Source organism: Rattus rattus, chromosome 6, assembly GCF_011064425.1.
Source record: "Rattus rattus isolate New Zealand chromosome 6, Rrattus_CSIRO_v1, whole genome shotgun sequence".
Taxonomy (NCBI): domain Eukaryota; kingdom Metazoa; phylum Chordata; class Mammalia; order Rodentia; family Muridae; genus Rattus; species Rattus rattus.
The window spans coordinates 101303950-101322229 of NC_046159.1; the positions used below are offsets into that span (position 1 = coordinate 101303950).

The 18280-nt window shown below is 40.8% G+C and overlaps 1 protein-coding gene across 1 annotated transcript in view; it reads right to left on the reverse strand.

Annotated features, from left to right (window-relative positions):
• Window positions 1–490: 490 nt before the first annotated feature.
• Window positions 491–18280, reverse strand: part of Ubn2 (ubinuclein 2) — a 66431-nt gene continuing 48641 nt past the window's right edge. Inside the window, 4 exon segments of the mRNA XM_032906733.1 lie at window positions 491–2496; window positions 8047–8136; window positions 8396–8627; window positions 15645–17189. Of these exon segments, the coding sequence (XP_032762624.1) occupies window positions 2447–2496; window positions 8047–8136; window positions 8396–8627; window positions 15645–17189 (1917 nt within the window). The 3' untranslated portion in view covers window positions 491–2446.

Genomic DNA, 18280 nt, shown 5'->3' on the forward strand with positions numbered 1-18280 from the left:
TTTTGTTTTTTTCTAAGGATGGCAAAGAACCACCAACGGTCTTCATATAGCATGGTTCAAAATCGATGGGTTTAAGAACCTACGATTATTGTTTGACTTTGTGTATGTGTACGCAAATACACAAAAACACAAGTATCAGCAAGGAGACACTAATACACACAGACTTCTCTCTGGGTAGAGAAAATGAAGCACAAGGCTCCCTTCCTCAACAGACACCCCAGCACAGCAACCCATGAAGTACAAGCAGGCCTGTGAAAGGAAGTTACCTGGTGCTGGTATAAGCCAAGAGCTGAGAAAGTTTCTCTAAGAGACCTTTCAAATGAACCTTAATTCAAGTCAAACCTCTCTGCAATCTCTCAGTATCTTTCCAAACTATCTACTGGGGCTTACATATCCTCCATATTTGTTTAATTGGTAAAGTAAATTTCTACAGTCAAGAAATTATACCAATGATTCCTTTTCTTTCCTTTCCTTTTTTTTTTTTTTTTTTTTTAGACAGGGTTTTTTTGTTAGCCCAGTACAGACTTGCTGCTAAATACTCCAGGCTGGCCTCAAACCTGAGATCTTCCTGCCTCAGGTTCCTGAATGCTAGGACTATAAGCAAGAGCCACCATACCCAGCTTCAATAGTTCTTCTAAATAATCATCTTCCCTTACTGTAACGAGTTCTTGGAACTAAAGCTTTCAACTCTTCACTGACTTTTTGCTATTAAGCATGCCATTGTGACTTTGAAGTCAAATTATAGGCATAAAAACTGGAGCAGGTCTGAGGTTGGTTATTATAGTCCTAGAAGCTTCTTGGGACTTTTGCTTATCAAAGGAAAATGGGGGCTGGTCAAAACTCTTATCTGAATAAACTTAATGATACAGGGTAGTATGTAATGAGATTATAAAAGCAATCTTGTTATTACCAGGCTAGTCTGACACCATATATAAACTAAAGTTATATCACTCAGAGCTTATTCTTGGATATTCTGAAAATACTCAGAAGTTAAAATTCAATGGACACCACAAACCTGGCTGAGGCAAAATAAAATGTATCCCAAAAGAACTGTGTTTTCCCCTTCACACCCTTCATTGCCTCTATTTGCATATGGAAACTAGAATTAAAGAATCTTATAATCTGTACGCTGACTTGACTATTAACATTCTGAGTAAATTCTAGTAAAACTTTTTAAGATTCCAAATGCTCAAAACATACTATACTGGATATGGGTCATAAAGCTTCATTGTGATAGTTATAAAAGGTCATCCCTTGTGCACATCTGTATTCCTACTGGAATTCATCCCTTTAAAAATACCACTTCAGAATGAAAAACGGTATACTATTTTATGTATATATATACATACATATATATGTAATATATGTAATAACATACATATATATGTATATATATATGTATGTATGTTATTTGTTTGACCCATGAAGAAACAGATGCTGTGCACACTCCTGTTTATATCAACAGCTCTAGTCACCTAAAGTACCATTAGTGAAAGAGCACTGTGCAGGGAGGGAACTGGGCATTTGCAGTTCTTGGCAGGCTGCAAGAGAGACAGCAGCAAAGCAGCAGCCCAACAACAAAGACCCATGTCAAGAGAAAATGCAAGCAGTCACTTCTGTGCATCAGAACTAGAAATAAATACTAACCAGTCAATAGCAGGCGACAAGTCACCTGCGGGAAGAGTTCAGTACTTACTTCTGAATGGACGATGAAACTGACCCTTTTATAAAAAGGGGATTATCTACATTTTGTTTCTTAAGAGCACAGGCTCACTTTCCTGACTTTAAAAATCTAGAAGCTATAGTACTATTATCACTGTGTCACAGCAACTCTGCTGAAGCATCTTCAGTCCGCAGACTTGCACAGGGAGCTGCTACATACTGGAGAAGATTCAAGTTTGCTCAGGACATTTGAGGGTACAGTACTCTTCGGCTACTGTCTGGAGAGCATCATGCGACTGTGGCAAATCTGTCCACTAAACAGACATGACTGATTCTCCTCAAACTGGGCTAATTCTACTTTTAGCTGCTTTTACTATGCACTTATATGTAGAGTGTTCAGATCCGACCCCCAGGATGGATGGCCATTTACCCAAATCCGCTCAACTCACTTCCTTCTCCCCCAGCTTTTTTTTTCATTTTCTTTTTCTATAAAGTCAAATTTATACTTCTGTGGGTTTGACAGCTGAGTCTGTTTTAAGTAGGTTAACATGGGAACTTTGATTTTAAAAGACCAAAGGTCACTAACTTTGCACAGAAGCATTTCTTCCTCCTGCACTGGCTTTGCTCAAGTAACATACTCTTTCTTTTCCTTCTCTCCACAGTGCTTGGGACAAGAATGTAAACATCGACAGGAACAGCAGCCCTGTGACCACCAAGACTTCCCATCAGGTCGGCCACCTGCCAGCTAGCCAGCCACGTGGTTCCTCTCTCGCTTGCTGCAAAGTCACTGAGGTTTCCGTGGCAATTTAGTGTCCCCTTTACTTTGGCCTCCATCTGAGAAAAGAAACATTAAATGAATATGCTTTGCATATTGTAAAAAAGAAAAAAAAAGCAAAAGCAAGAAGAATCAGTTTATTGTGACTTACATCTCTAAAAAGATAACCTTTACTCCATAGTGATGGCATTACAGAAGTTGATTAAACCTAACAGGTAGAAAGGCAGTGGCTAAAAACTCTAGGAAAACTATTCCAGCAGGCATGTACTATTTTAAATAAATAGTTCAATGCTGGGTTCTCAAGGAATCAGATCACACAATGCCCACCTTAAAGGAACCTATTCCATCTTTTGATTTCTTTGGAAGACTAGGCCATTTTTATTTTCTTGTAAGTGGAATTAAATATTTTGCCATATGATGACATGTGATAATTCCCAAGTATTATGAACACAGCACATTGGTTGTACACAAGATGTAGCTATGTCTCTTTGTTTAGATCCTGGCCTTGTGCTGCCTCTGGGCAGCTTAGTTTCTACATCTACCAGTGTGTCACTGCTGGCACACAATGTGTAACTATTCTATGTAACTCTCAGTCAAACACTTCTAAAAACATCGGAGGAAGAGAAGACAGGGTTCCCCACGCAAGAGCAGTACCCAACAATCCACAACATCAAGAAACAGTCTCAGCTAATTTTCAGAGCCCTACTAGTAAGGAAAACAAAGACTCAGAGAAGCCAGGCCTGAAAGAAAATTACAAAGGAAGGAAATTCTTCACAAGAGGAGGAATCCTAAGGCACATGGCCATATCCACTCATGTCATATCCAAGTATCTTAAAAACATTAAAAAAAAAAAAAATCAAAACAGACTGCTTTGGAAGAAAAGCTGTATCAATGCTAATGATTATTTCAAAGTTGTATTAACAGTTCTAGAAATAACCAGGCTGTTTTCATTCACAATATATGTTTGTAGAGAGAAATGATTTGATCTATGGTATAACAAAATTATTAAAATGGTAAGGTACTATTAAAATAGGATTTTGTTCAAGGTAACAAAAAAGTTGTTTAATTACCAAAATAATTTAACTATCAAAATAAAGCAAGGTCCATTAACTGTACTGTGAAATTCTTTATAGCAGAGTTTGGTGCAGTATGGCCCATGGCTGAACTGAATCCAAACTCAAGTTTAATCAATTAACCATCTATTTTATTAATATAGTTTTATATTGGAAGCCAACTTTACTTGATTGTTTATAAGTCATTTGTGGCTCTTTTATATTACAATGATAAAGTTGGGTAGTTACAAAGTGTTTATTATTATTTGTGCCACCCAGGTATGGTGGCAGCAGCATGCAATGAGTTCAAGGCTGGTATGATCTACAAAGCATATTTCAGGCCAGCCAGGTCCACACAGTGAGACCGTTTCAAAACACAAACCAACCAACCAACCAGCCAAAACAAAAAAGCAGGCTGGAGAGATAGCTCAGTGGTTAAGAGCCTGCCTGCTCTTCCAGAGGTCCTGAGTTCAAATCCCAGCAACCACATGGTGGCTCACAACCATCTGTAATGAGATCTGATGCCCTCTTCTGGTGTGTCTGAAGACAGCTACAGTGTACTCATATAAATAAATAAATGAATCTCTAAAAAACAAGAAAGCTTCCTTTTGGCCCCTGTTTTAGATTCAGATTAGGAGAATAAACACTTAATGGGCTCTTACTGACATCCATTTACTAGATGAGTTATTTTTATTAAATTCCTATGTCTATTAGAAGCTTTTTTGTTTTGTTTTCAATGTGGAATAAGAGAAGTGATGCTGCAGATTTTCAAACTGAATCCAAACTCAAGTTTAATGCCTTATATTGTATTTTTGAGTGAACAGGTTTTTGTAAAGATTTATTTTATGCATATAAGTACATTGTAGCTGGGCTTCAGATCCCATTACAGACGGTTGTGAGAGGAAACAGTTTTAAACTTAAATTTTAGTTATTTGGAAAAATACTTAGATTTCCTTTTTCCTGTTCTGGGAGAGTGGTATTAACTAGATAAGTTAGTTTACATAGAGCTTGAGTCTTTTGAGCAACAAGAATCCTGTTTGTCAATTTCCTTGTCGGTGGTCACATTCACACCAGTCAGTAGAGCACATGTCTGCAACTGGATGGACCACAGAACAGGAATATATTTAAACCAAATCAAATGCAGAGGAAGTAGATGGGGTTTACGTTCCTTCTCTCAGGGATGAGCCTTGAGTACCTGATCACGGGAATGACCACAGGATTAATGATAGCCTATTGCCTCAAGACTGCTGCATAACTCTAATTTCTGCCCTATGCTCAAGAGTAAACTGGTTTAAAAACAGTTTATTTTAGTTTTAATTTTATGTGTATGGGTGTGTGATAGTCTGTATATGCTTGGCCCAGGGAATGGCATTGTTGGGAGGTGTGGCCTTGTTGGAGTAGGTGTGGCCCTGTGGGTGTGGGCTTTAAAACCCTTGTTCTAGCTGCCTAGGAGCCTTCAGATGAAGATGTAGAACTCTCAGCTCCTGCTGCACCATGTCTGTCTGGATGCTGCTGTGCTCCCACCTTGATGATAATGGACGGAATCTCTGAACCTGTAAGCCAACCCCAATTATCTTGTAAGAGTTGCCTTGGTCATGGTGTCTGTTCACAGCAGTAAAACCTAGGACAGAAGATGGTGTCAGGGACTGGTGTATTGCTATGATAGGCCTGACCATGTTTTTGTTTGGAAAAAATGTGGATTTGGAGACACTGGATTTGGAAAGCAGTGGAATGCTTTAAATGGGCAATCCTAGTAGGAATATGGAAGACTTCATTGCTGTGAAAGATTTGAACTGTGCAGACTTGGTCCAAGATGTTTCACAGGATAATAATTTTAATCTGTGGCCTAAAAACTGTTTTTGTGGCTTTTTGGTTTAGAATGTGGCTGCTTTTTGCCTTCGTTTCAAGAGTCTATCTGAGGCTAAGGTGAAGAGATTTATATTAATTGCATTGACAAGGGAAGTGTCAGAAAACACCCATCATATACTTTGTTTTCTGGTTAAATCTCAAGAAGACCATATTAAACAAGTGTAGCAAGCTGAGAAAGGAAAAATAAAAAATATGGTTTGAATTTTAATGGGGCAGCAGGAAGTGAAATAGAGTTCTGTGTTCTAGGATATTGAATTGAATTAAGGGAGTAGTGACTTTGGGGCAAGATTCCACACAGCTAAATTTAGGTCTGAGCATGGTAATACAAGTCTTTAATCCCAGGAGGCAAAGACAGATTTCTGAGTGCAAGGCCAGCCTAGAACACAGCAAGTTCTAGGTGAAGGAAAACTTAAATCCAGGGTTAGTGGACCACACCTTTAATCCCAGTGCTTAGGAGACAGGCATGCAGACCTCGAGTTCAAAGTCAGTCTATACAGCAAGTTCTAGGCCAGCTGAGCTTAGGCAGTGAAGGAGTTGGAAAACAGAAAGCTGGTGATAATGTAATAAAACACCTGCAAACAGCAGAATTCGACATCTTTGGACACATGGCTCTAGCTTTAGAGTCTGAATAGGAGGGACTACTGGGACAATTGATGCTGGGTAGCTGGAGCTAAGAAATTAATGGTGACTAAGAAGAGACCAGCATCACTGAGGTGAAATCTTCTGGGAAGTGTTTGCTGTGTTCCAGAGACAGCCAAGGTTGTAGCTTGTGCTGCAGCTGTACTTGGTAATGTGCAAGAATCACCCAGGTGGTACTGGTTTTGAAGGCATGAAGGGATCATGGAGAGCAGCTGAGGCTGGGCACTGTGAGAAGCCATGGAAAGACATTAGTGAAGGTGCAGCCTCAGCTGTAGTTGATGGCCCAGGAATGAAGGAGTCATGCAAAGGAGTTGAGGCTTGGCACCAAGAAGAGAGCCTATGAGAGGCTATTGGTGAAGCCTAGTTGCAGTAGAAGACCCCAGTGTATTAGAGATGCCAGTACCATGGGATGATCACTAAGAACAGGAGCAGCAGTGGAGTGGATCAATCTGACCTTACAGTGCTACGGAGGGCAGAGCTGGAGAAGTGACCTAAGCCTTTTGGAGGAGCCCAGAAGATCACATGTGCATCCTAGACATTTAAACAAGAAGCTGTAACACTGAAATTGCTTTGGAGACCCCAAGATGTTTGAGATGTCAGAGCTGTGGGCTACCTGCTAAGGAATACTGCTAACAGGGAGTGGAACCAGCCCAGAAAAAGAAGTTTGTTGCAGTCAGCAAAGATGAAAAGGGAATTGGAGGTCTGAAGACTGCTTTGATATCAGACATGGAGATAAGAGAGTTTGGAGTTTGCCCAGTTGGTTTCTTGTCTTGATTCGGGGATTACAGTTAAGTAATTGGATGGATCTCAGAAGGGACTTTTGAACTTTGGACTTTTAACATTGTTTCTTTCACATTGTAGCTGTCTTCAGACAAACCAGAAGAGGACATCAGATCCCACTACAGATGGTTGCGAGCCACCATGTGGTTGTTAGGATTTGAACTTAGGACCTCTGGAAGAGCAGTCAGTGCTCTTAACCACTGAGCCACCTCTCCAGTGCCGAACACTGTTGATGCTACTATAGACTATGGGGACTTGGGGAGTTGGACTAAATGTACTTTTTAAATTATGCTATGCTAGATATGACCCCCATAGACTCATATGTTTGAACAAGCCCATGGAGGCCAGAGAGTGGAATGTGATGGCTTATATATGCTTGGCTCAGGGAGTGGCACTGTTGGGATGTGTGGCCTTGTTGGAGTAAGTTTGTCACTGTGGGTGTGGGCTTTAATACCCTTATCCTAGCTGCCTGGAAGTCAGTATTCTGCTAGCCGCCTTCAGATGAAGATGTAGAACTCTCAGCTCCTTCTGCACCATGTCTGCCTAGACACTGCCATGCTCCTGCCTTGATGATAATGGACTAAGCCTCTGATCCTGTAATCCAGCCCCAATTAAATGTTGTCCTTGTAAGAGTTGCCTTGGTCATGGTGTCTGTTCACAGCAGTAAAACCCTAACCAAGACATGTGTTTTGCCTGCATGTATGTATATGTAGCACGTGTGTGCCTGGTGGCCAGAAGAGAGCGTCATCACTCCTGAAGTTACACTCTTATGAGTTGCTAGGAACTGAACTTGGGTCGGTTCTAAGAGCAGACTTTTAGCTGCTGAGCTCCTGACTGTGTGTGTGCAGCAATGTGTGCAGCAATGTGCCTACCCATGTGTAGGTGGGAGCTGAGGACACTGTTGTGGAGTTGTTCTCATTTACCTCTTTTTGTGGGTTCTGGGGCCCGAATTCAAGTGCCTCCTTCACTTGACTGCTGAGCCTTCTTCTCAGCATCTATGACTTTGGTTAATTATTTTATAAATTCATACTTAGGCAACACATTTATATAATAAAACCCTTCAAAAAAGTTTCCTCGGGTCTGAGACATGGCTCAGCAGTTAAGAGCATTGGCTGCTTTTACAGAACACCTGGGTTCAATTCCCAGCACCCATATGGCAGCTCACAACTGCCTGTAACTCCAGTTCCAGGCCAAACACCAAATGTACATTAAAACAAACAAACAAACAGTTCAACACTTGCAGACAACAGAAACAAGGAGCCTGCTTACCATTAAATGCTTGCTGTAAGTGTGTAGGCAGAGGTGAGTGGGAAAGGGTTGCTGCGTGCTGAGTTCCTGGCTGTAAACTCTTTAGTAAATCTGAGAGGAAAATACAGCTGTTAGTGATTGTAAGCTGTGAGTCCCTTAGATCAAACTTAGAAATAATGCCTTATCTAATACCAGTGTAAGCCCAAGCTCTAAGAGCTTTCTAACACTACAGCACACATATTTAAAAAGTTGACTTATGTAAATACAGTCTTGATTTCGTCAAACTTTGACTTTCTCTTACATACTGCATTGCCTTGGAAATATGGCATTAGAGGGTTCATCTGCTCATTTAGAATAGAGCCCCACTTACTCTGCGTTAGGCCATGATGGAGAGCCGCTGAGGTAGATCCCGAGGTGGCTGTCACGCCAGCTGTGTCCGTTCCAAAGCCAAGAAGCTCCAAGGGAAACTGGAAGGGCATGGTCACTGGAACAAGGCCACCCAGCATCCCAAAGGGAGTCACAGTTTGATTTGTTACAGACAAAGGTGATGTCATGAGAGTCAGAGGTGAGGCATTAGCCAATAATGATGCTCCTGCTGTAGACTGTGTAGAAACCAGGGGTCAAAATAGATAAGAAATAAAGCATTGCACCTAAATTGAATTAACATATTCACGGATGCAAGACTGTCTCTTTATCCATTCTAACAAATCAGAAAGAAATTAAGACTGAGGTGAAAACAATAATCCAAAGAGTTATTCATAATGATTCTGAAAGTCTCAAGTGAATGTTTTTGCAGTACACAGCTCTTTCGTTGGCACGGTAGCCTGCTTCTTGGATGTTCAACGTCCATTCTTGTTTGTAAGCCTCAAAGTCCAAAACTTACAGCTTCCCTTCTCTGCTTCTCCTTCCAAAACCAGTCAGGAGTCACTAGGAAGTAATTCCAGCCACTTCCATTGGGACTCTGAAGGCTCGCTCTTCTGGTGCAAGGCCCCCACTGCTGTCCTCACCTACTGCTCCCTCATCCCAGCATCTGAACCCTCTGAAAGCTGTCATCCTTGGTCCTACCCATGCTTCCCTAGAGCTGATAACTGCCCTACCTCCACCACCAAGGGCTCCAACTGTAGGATAGACAGTGCCTCTCCATCCCCTACCCCCAGACTCTTTTTCTTTCTATATCTCCACTGTTATTTCAAGTTTCCCCCCATCTCCCAGTAATAATCTGGTATCATTTGTATCTCTTTTAAAAAATCTTACTGAAGGATAGCCTCCTCCATTTTCCACAGTCTAGTTTCTTCAGAACTGCTGAAAGCTGGTTCCCATTGCTCTGCTTTTCTGAATTTAGACTAAGAGTAAGCGTCTCCTCATGGGTTGGTGGTGGTATATGCTTTTAATCCCAGCACTTGGGAGGCAGAGCCAGGTGGATCTCTGTGAAACTGAGGCCAGTTTGGTTTACATAGCAAGTTTCAGGCCAGCCAGAACTTCCAAAAAGCTTTTTAAGTTGATAATACATATTAGCTATTGTTGATTTTGTGTGCTTACTTCTAACTAAAATACCTCATCAATTAAGAGTTATGTTTGGGGTTGGGGATTTAGCTCAGTGGTAGAGCGCTTGCCTAGGAAGCACAAGGCCCTGGGTTTGGTCCCCAGCTCCGGAAAAAAAAAAAAGAAAGAGTTATGTTTGTTTCAAGCAGGGTCTCTGTGCAGCCCAGGCTGGCCTGGAACTCATTATAAAACACAAACCAACCTTAAAATCTGAGTCTTCCAGCCTCAACGTCTTTAAGTACTGTGATTACAGGAATGCTTCAGACACCAACATGCCTTACCAGGGCTGAAGGTTTTATTTCTTAATGTGTTAAGAAATACATGTAACTTTCCCATACATGTGTGGCATATTCACACTATTTATACATTTCAGGGTTCATACTCTTACTGAACAGAAGTGAGCTTATCTGCAGAAGCCATCTCGTTTTGCTTTCACTCCCCCATTCCCTTCTCTTGTTTGTTACCGAGGAGATTTAGAAGTGCAGTTCTGACCTGTCACCTCAGGTTTAATCCTGTGAATCAGAGTTTAGAGAGTAACACGACATGGGTTTCCAACACTTGACCTGTTCAAACCTAGAACCATGTGGTCCCCCACCATGCCCTGCCCTCAGCAAGCATTTCTCTTTCAGGTGTTGGGACTATGCTCTGAGTCTTCCGTCCTCACAACTGAACGGCAGTTTCCTCCTCACCCAACTTTCTCCTTATACCTAATTCTCAACACTCTGTTAAGTGACACTTTAAAAGGTGGCCAGCCTTTTTACTATGCTGATTCTGATACACAGTGAGTATATTTATGAAAAACTACCCAATTAGAAATAATAGCTTTTTAAAGCAACTAGGATAAAAAGGATCCAGTATCAGTTTAAAAAATAAGCAATAATGGTCCTTCATTTTAAATATTAAATCTATTGTAGTCTCAAGGTAATCTCCAAGGCTGTGTCCTGAATGGACTCCCTCAGTGAAAACAGTAAATACTGCAAATGAGTTAACCCTTTTAAAGTCTTTCTGCAAGAATCTAATTTAAGCATTATAACATAGAAGATAAATTGAGACAAGTTCCTATTTTTAAAAATAACGAATTAATCAGCAATTAAAAAAATGTTATGGGCTGGAGAGATGGCTCAGTGGTTAAGAGCACTGACTGCTCTTCCAGAGGTCCTGAGTGCAATTCCCTGCAACCACATGGTGGCTCACAACCATCTGTAATGGGATCTGACGCCCTCTTCTGGTGTGTCTGAAGACAGCTACAGTGTGCTCATATACATAAAATAAATCTTTAAAAAAATGTTACAACTAATGTTTCACTCTTTCTAAGAATTTTCCATCTGATTTTGTTTATGGAACTGGAATGTCAGGTGACTTCAATGTTATACTGACATGTAGAAGTTTCTTTAAGGGGTACTTTAGGAAGTAGAAAATCTCAATGTTTATAACATTTGGGAGCATAGAAAACCTGTTAACATTATCTAGATAAGCAGGATATATAGTGTCCACAATCAGACATGTTTTCTAAGCTTTCTCCATTTTGAGAAAAAATATGAATGGAAACTGCTTTTCTCAGGTAGACACTTGTTCTTACAAAGTTATGCATTCTGTTGGGTAAGACAGCTGTTTCCCACTCATCCAGAATAATATTCTGAAATGTAGTTATACCGTTTTTCTTAGTTAAGACCTCCTTTTACCAGCGTCCCTTCCATACATTGTAAATCCCAAATCCTACCAGGTTCCCTTGATATAGTGTGGGTCTCGCCCCATACTTTGCTCACACAGCACACTGAGGGTTCTTTCACTTGGCATTTTTACACTGCTGTTTCCTCTAGCCCATACTGATTTCCCATCTTTTCTACACATGGCTGTGCCCTGTTCCTCCAACTCTCAGGTCAAATTCAATAGTATTTCCTTTAACAGGCCTTCTATAGTCTATGATCTTACCAACAACCAATTTTTAACAATCTTTTCATAGCAGATGCTTTCTTTTTTTAGATAAACTTGTGCTTATCACCCTGGTTCCCCAGCACAGGGAAGAGAGCTTGGCACATATTACTCACATAGTACTCAAGTTTGCTTACTGAATGTTGCCTTCTAGAATAATAAAGAGACAAATATGGGGTCATACAAAGTCATAGGTTGGAGGTCAAGAAAGGGGAAGAACGTTCTGGAAGGAAAGTTATTAAGTAGAAAGCAGACAGAATTAGTATTAAGCTTTGACCTGCCACCCTTTGTTAAATGACCTATCTTTTCATCGTGCTTCAGATAGCCCTGCAGATGCCTTGTAGACAGGAGGTGCAACTACAAGAGCAACAGGCCCCAAATTTACTCCCTCATCAAGGAACATCTGCTTTCAGCACCTGAGTTCAGCAGGCAGCTGGAGGCCACAAGCAGCTGACAACACTAGAGACAGTCTACTGCACAACAACTACTTGGCTGCAGAGGGTACGTGATGCTAATAAACTGTTGACTTTTTCCTGAGTCGAACCATTGAGAGAGAGAAAAACAGATCAAGGAGGGAGGGCATCTTGGGGTTTCTGTGTTGTAAAGCCACTTGGGAGTGGAAGAATAGGAGGAAGGAACTTGTCTTGAGCACAGATTTTGTCATACAGACTTCATGCTGACAGATCAGTCATTCTTAAGACAGTGAATGGCTTCCTTTGGGGCAATGATAGTCAAATACAACAAGGTCAGACAGATTTCAGAGGTGGAAAAAAGTGAAGGACAATTTAACAAGATACCTGAAGGCGATGAAGTAAACAACAATACACAAAACCAATTTAAGTGTAAAAAAACTCCCCTGGCATTTTATAATAAAGAAACGAAGCTGTAACCCTGATAATACAGCAAAGACAGTACTTATGTCATAGAGATTTAACCAAAATTTGATCACTATTTCAGCAAAACAGTAAAGCTATAAGAGAACTGAAATTCTTATTTTTATAATGGAAATCACAAGAGAACCAATATGGTAACATTTATAAAAATTAAGTGGGTCATTCATTCACTCATTCACTTCTCTTGTACAAGGTCTCACTATGCTCACTATGCAGCCTTGCCTGGTCTGAATTCAATGAAGACCAGGCTGATCTCGAAGTCAAGATGTCCTGCCTCTGCCTGGGAATAAGGTGAGCCACACCACACCTGGTTGCCATTCATTCTTCTTTCAAGCTGGGCACGGTGATGCGTGCCTATGACACCAGCACACAGGAAGTAGTGGCCTTCTGGAAGGCCTTGTTTCAGAAAAAGTGAGACTGTGTGTGGTAAGGAGGAGAGAGTGGACCAGGAACTACTTACTACTTTTATTGGAATTTCATTTAGTTCTGTGATCAAATTAAAGGTTAACTTTAGTAAGTCACTTCTTTAGCAAATATGAAGAGTAATAAAGGCTAATTCCCAGACCTTTTCTATAATTAACAATTTTAACAAATAATCTCCATAATCAGAGAATTTGACTTTTGTTATTTACCTCTCTACCCTTTGTCTTTAACCCTTTCCTTGAGGAAAGGTCTTACTATCTTGCCTAGGCTGGTCTTGAACTTATGGGCTCAAGTGATCCTTTTGCCTCAGTGCTGGCATTTAGGTGAAGAACACCTCACTCAGCTTTATTATGATGAAAACAATTTTTTTTTGTTTCACAAAGACAAAACATCAATATGGATATGAACCAGTGAAGTGACAGTAAATTGAATTTGTTTTACATTAGTATTCCTGGAGAATGATGTAAGTTGAAGAATAACTTGGTATTATTAAATATGTACACAACACCAAGTCTTCAACACTATACTGAACTGCATGAAGCCTCTACAAATAGCAAGGGGAAAATTCATTAAATTACCATTCCACAGACTAGGAAGCAGCAAAAGAACTTAAAGCATTGACTTAAAGAACTCATTTCACAGATGAGTCACATTCGCAAAGATTTAAGGACTATACATCATAAAATATGTATTTTCAAAAAGGTATTTACAATATACTATTATGTAAGAGGTTTTTGAAAACAGCCTTAAAACACCCTATAAATAAAAGGTGGCGCACAGGTGGCTTTTTTCTTGTCTCTAAATGTGTTCATAGTGAATATACAGTACTTCCAGGAGGAAAAATATTAAACCACATCACTAATGTGAACAAGTCTCTTAAAAATCTCAAAATATAGACAAGGTGGAAAAGTAGACACAATTCAAGATGACTTAGAAGTCAGAGCCAAGAAATACATGAACAATGTATCAGATGTGTTAGTCCAAGTTGTCTCAACAAACAAACAAAACAAAAACCCAAAACAACAAAAAATCAAAAACAAAAATAACCCCATAAAACTCCAAAAAACCAAAAGTCCTCTCAAAATAGCCTTCAGCACATGCAGGGAGTCTCAGCTTCAGGGACAGGTAGGAGTGCAGTAGAGTCCTAGCCAGTCAGGTCTGTATACAAATGTCTACTCTCTAAACAAATCTAAATAAAGCACTGAATCAGAAACAACTACCAAACACAGAACAACAGTCTTTATTTTTATAAAAAATAATCTTAAAATTACATTTATTCTTGGGCAGGGGAGACTGTGCAATAGTGGTACGTGGATGTGGAGGCTAGAGGACAACTTTCGGGAGTCTGTTCTTCTACCCTGTGGGTCCCAGGGATGGAACTCAAGTCATTATGCTTGGTGGCAAGTACCTCTACCCATTCAGCCATCTCACTGACTGAGAATAAGATATTCTTGAGCTGAAAAAACAGTCAGGTCTGAGGTTCTTTATGTCCTAAGTACAAAATTAATGAAATGAGATCAGCACAGCTATAGCCTAAGAATACTGGGATTTAAAGGGACGTTTTCTAGTCATGTCAGCAGAGCAAACACACCCTCTTATAAAAGGATGTACTTCAATTAGCACGGCCTCAGACCCTTCTATAATAACCCTAAACACCATGCAGGAGTGCTGAGGACAGTCAGTAAGCCAGGTAAGTGTCACAGCACACAAAGACCTGGTCAGGTGTGCAACAGCAGTGAAGGAAATACAATTCATGTCCCTTCCAGCAAACAGACCTTGATTGAGAGGCAAGTTTACACTAAAAATTAACAAACTGGGAGGAGGTGGTATATAGGCATTCCACATTTAGCAGACAGAATTATACATAACAAAAAGCTAATGTAAAACAAAATTTTGGAGAGGATAAATGCTTAAAGAGAAATAATACAAATATATACATTTGACGTAATAAATAAGGAAGGTAGCTCAGTGGTTAAGCTCACTTGCTGCTCTTCCAGAGGACTAGAGTTGGTTTCTAGCATCCAAGTCAGAGGCTGACGCCTGCCTGTAACTCCAGCTCCAGGGGGCTCTGTCGCCCTCTTCTGGCATTCTTAAGCACTGCATCCAATATGCACATCATGCCATTTCACATTTATAGAGACCCACACTACTAATACTTAGTTTTGCTTTTAATGAGACAGTTTGTGGAGATTTTTTTCCCTCAACAGGATGTCATAGCCCATGCTGGCCTTGAACCTGATGTGTAACCAAAAACAACTTTGAACTTCTGAACATCTGACCTTGCAAGAATTAGGATTGCAGGAGTGCACCACCATGTCTGGTCTGGCTAAGAGATAAAGCTGTAAATATCCACTCAAGTTTTTTTTCCCCAAAAAACAAATGTTAAGGTAAATGTGATTTTCCCTGGTATGGGGGACTAATCTTGGGGTTTCACATGTGTTAGAGAGACTAGCACTGAGCTAACGTGCCCACCATCTAAAGTCTTACTTAAGACTCTGTTATGCAGCCCAGGCTAGCTTAGAAGCCCCTGCATATAGCCCAGGCTGGCCTTCCTGCTTCAGCCTTCCATGTGCTAGTATTACAGGTGTATGGCACCATGCACATGGCCTAACATGATACTTGGTTGAAAAAAATAAAAAACCCACATTCCAATGGAAACTTCACACAGCACTATGATGTCAACTCTAAGACCATTTCATAGGCATGGCTGTTATCAGCCCATTTTGAACACAGACTATGTGCTGTATGCATCACCTGCAAAGTCATTAAGGTGACCCAGGAAGTTTACTCAATCTTACATCATCATATAAATATACAGTCCATACATACCTGCACACTGGCTGTTACCACTGAAGACCCTGAGGCAGAGGTTGGTCTATGTGGAGTAGACAACGGTTTAGTAGCACCCTGTGTTCCACTTCCTGTTCCCCCAGATAGACTAGTCCTATTAGCTCCACTTGAGTTAAGGTTGCTACCTCTGCTGGCAGGTACATTCACTGGGATTCCACTCAAGCTGCTCTTCCCAACAGTTCCAGCGGACGATGAGTTTGTTAGTTTAGAAGGGGCCTGAAGAGTTTTTGTAGTCGGAAGGCCAGAAGTGCGATTTGAGGGCAACAAATTCAGAGTGGGAGACTGTCTGCTGATGTTCATTCCACTGGGCTGTTTATGGGCAGGGTTGTTACTTGTGGAGTGGCTACTCTGGGCTACTAGTGTGTTTGGACTAGAAGAACTCGGGCATACAGCAGGCTTGGGAGTTGGATTGGATTTAGAAATCAGTTTAGTAGATACTGAAGGCTTAGCTGATAGAGAGGGCTTGGGTGAAACAGAAGGCTTAGGTGAGGTCAAAGGTTTGGGAGATGTGGCAGGTTTGGGAGATGCGGCAAGTTTGGGAGATGCGGCCATTGAGAAGGGAGATTTGAAACCCTGCGTGGAGATTTGTGACACCATAGCCTTGGCTAAATAGTTACTGGAGGTAGTGGTACTCGGTGCTGTCCTAGAAACCAGGGGGTGAGACCCCTGAGAACCATTTCCAGGTGATGGGGTAGACAAAGGGAGGCGATACATCAGTGGCTTCTCTGAAGTCTTGAGTAACTGGGACGAACAGGAAAGTTGGGGGTTATTACTTAATTTCACCACTGGGTTGGTCTGTGATTTACTAATGGTGGCTTGTAAAGGAGACACATAGTTCTGCTGGACAGCTGAGTGCTGGTGCACCTTTGTTACTTGTGTTAACGAAGAAGCATCTTGGGCCTCTGATGTTCCCAGAGCATGAGAGGAGGCAGCAGCTTGGGCTTGGGAGGAGGAGACATGAGTCTGTGAAGAGGAAGCATGTATCTGGCTTGACCTTTGCAGTCCTTGCTGGAGCAGCCTGGCTGGCAAAGGTTCTAAGGAAACTTTAGGGTTCTGAATTGAAGAACCAGCAATAAGGCCTGAAGAAATACCAGTGTGAGCTAAGTCCTGGGGTTTCTTTGGTACTGGCCCCGTGTGACCAGCAATGAGACTTGATGAGTGAGCAGTCTGAGGAGAATCTAGTTTTTTGGGAGTAGCCAGTGGTAACTTACTCATGATACTTGCTAGCTTTTCTTCTCTCAGGCCTGGACGAGGTTTTGTGGTTGGCACATTTAGCCTTGAACTGACTGAGGGGCCCTTGTTCCCATTGTTGATGACAGCTAAAGCTTCAGATACAAGATCCAGAGAGGCTGAGGGGAGAGAAAGGTCTTCATCTAGGGAGTCATCCAGGCAGATGGTTTCTTGGGCTGGTGTAGAGCTAGAGCTGGCTGAGGCAACGATCGATGTGCTGGAGCTCGTGCAAGGACCACCACCTGAAGCCACCACGGATGCAGGCGCTTTGGGGTCTTTTTTGGGGCTACATTCCTAGCATAAGTAGCATCATATTAGAAAGAATACAGAGTTAATTTACACACTTTAAATTTAGTTTTTATAAGACTAAGACATTCTTATGACTAAAATTATTATTATTATTTTGTTCTGATACTGGTCTGTTTATAGCCTTGCCTGTTCTGAACTCCTTATGTAGACCAGGCTGGCCTTGAACTCACTAAGATTTATGTGCCTCTGCCTCCCAAGTACTGATATAAAAGTCATGTGCCAAGGTACTAGGCCCTTTATTTTAAAGCTAGAAATCTTGAAAAGACTGCCAAAACCAAAATAACATTAAGACAGTACTCTATCCAGATCTCTAAATACCAGTGTGACATACTATACCACCATGTCCTTGCAAGTCACCTTCCCAGGACCTGAAAACGGGGCTAAAGGACACTGACTGACATCATTGTCCTGGTGTGTGGAAGGGACTTCACTTTTTTTTTTTTTATTTTTTTTTTTAAAGATTTATTTATTATATATCAGCCTGTAGCTGGACACATCAGAAGACATCATTGTCCACAGATGGTTGTGTGGAAACTCAGGACTTCTGGAAGAGCTTTTATATCAAGACTATCCAGACTCCTGTCTAGAGGTTTGAGGTGGGATGCCAACTCTTGTTCTCTGCTTCCTTGTATTTCTGTAGCTCCTGACTACAGTATATTAGGAAACTAGTTATTCAAATCATTCTACTCGTTTTGATGGACAGCATTTGTAGTTTATCAAATACGTGCTTACTGTCTCCTACAAGTGAAAAGATACTCATCTAAGTCTTAAGTCTAAGTCTTACTGTCCTAAGAAAATGAAGGTATTAGTAATTAAAATACTAAACACCTAAGTGAATATTGTCAGTTAAATTAACTTTTTTTTAAATCAAGGAAGAGTTAAGAGAATTATAGTTTAAAATATTCAGAGAAAAATATTAGCAAGTTAAAGAGCAACCATTTATTTGTTGAGAGTAATATAAACAGTGCTAAATTTCATGTTTAAGATAAAGACAAAACTATTGCACAGATCAATAAATCATTTCAAAGGTGCTATTAGTTCCTTAGGAAGAAAAAGTCCCACACCCAGAGTCTTAT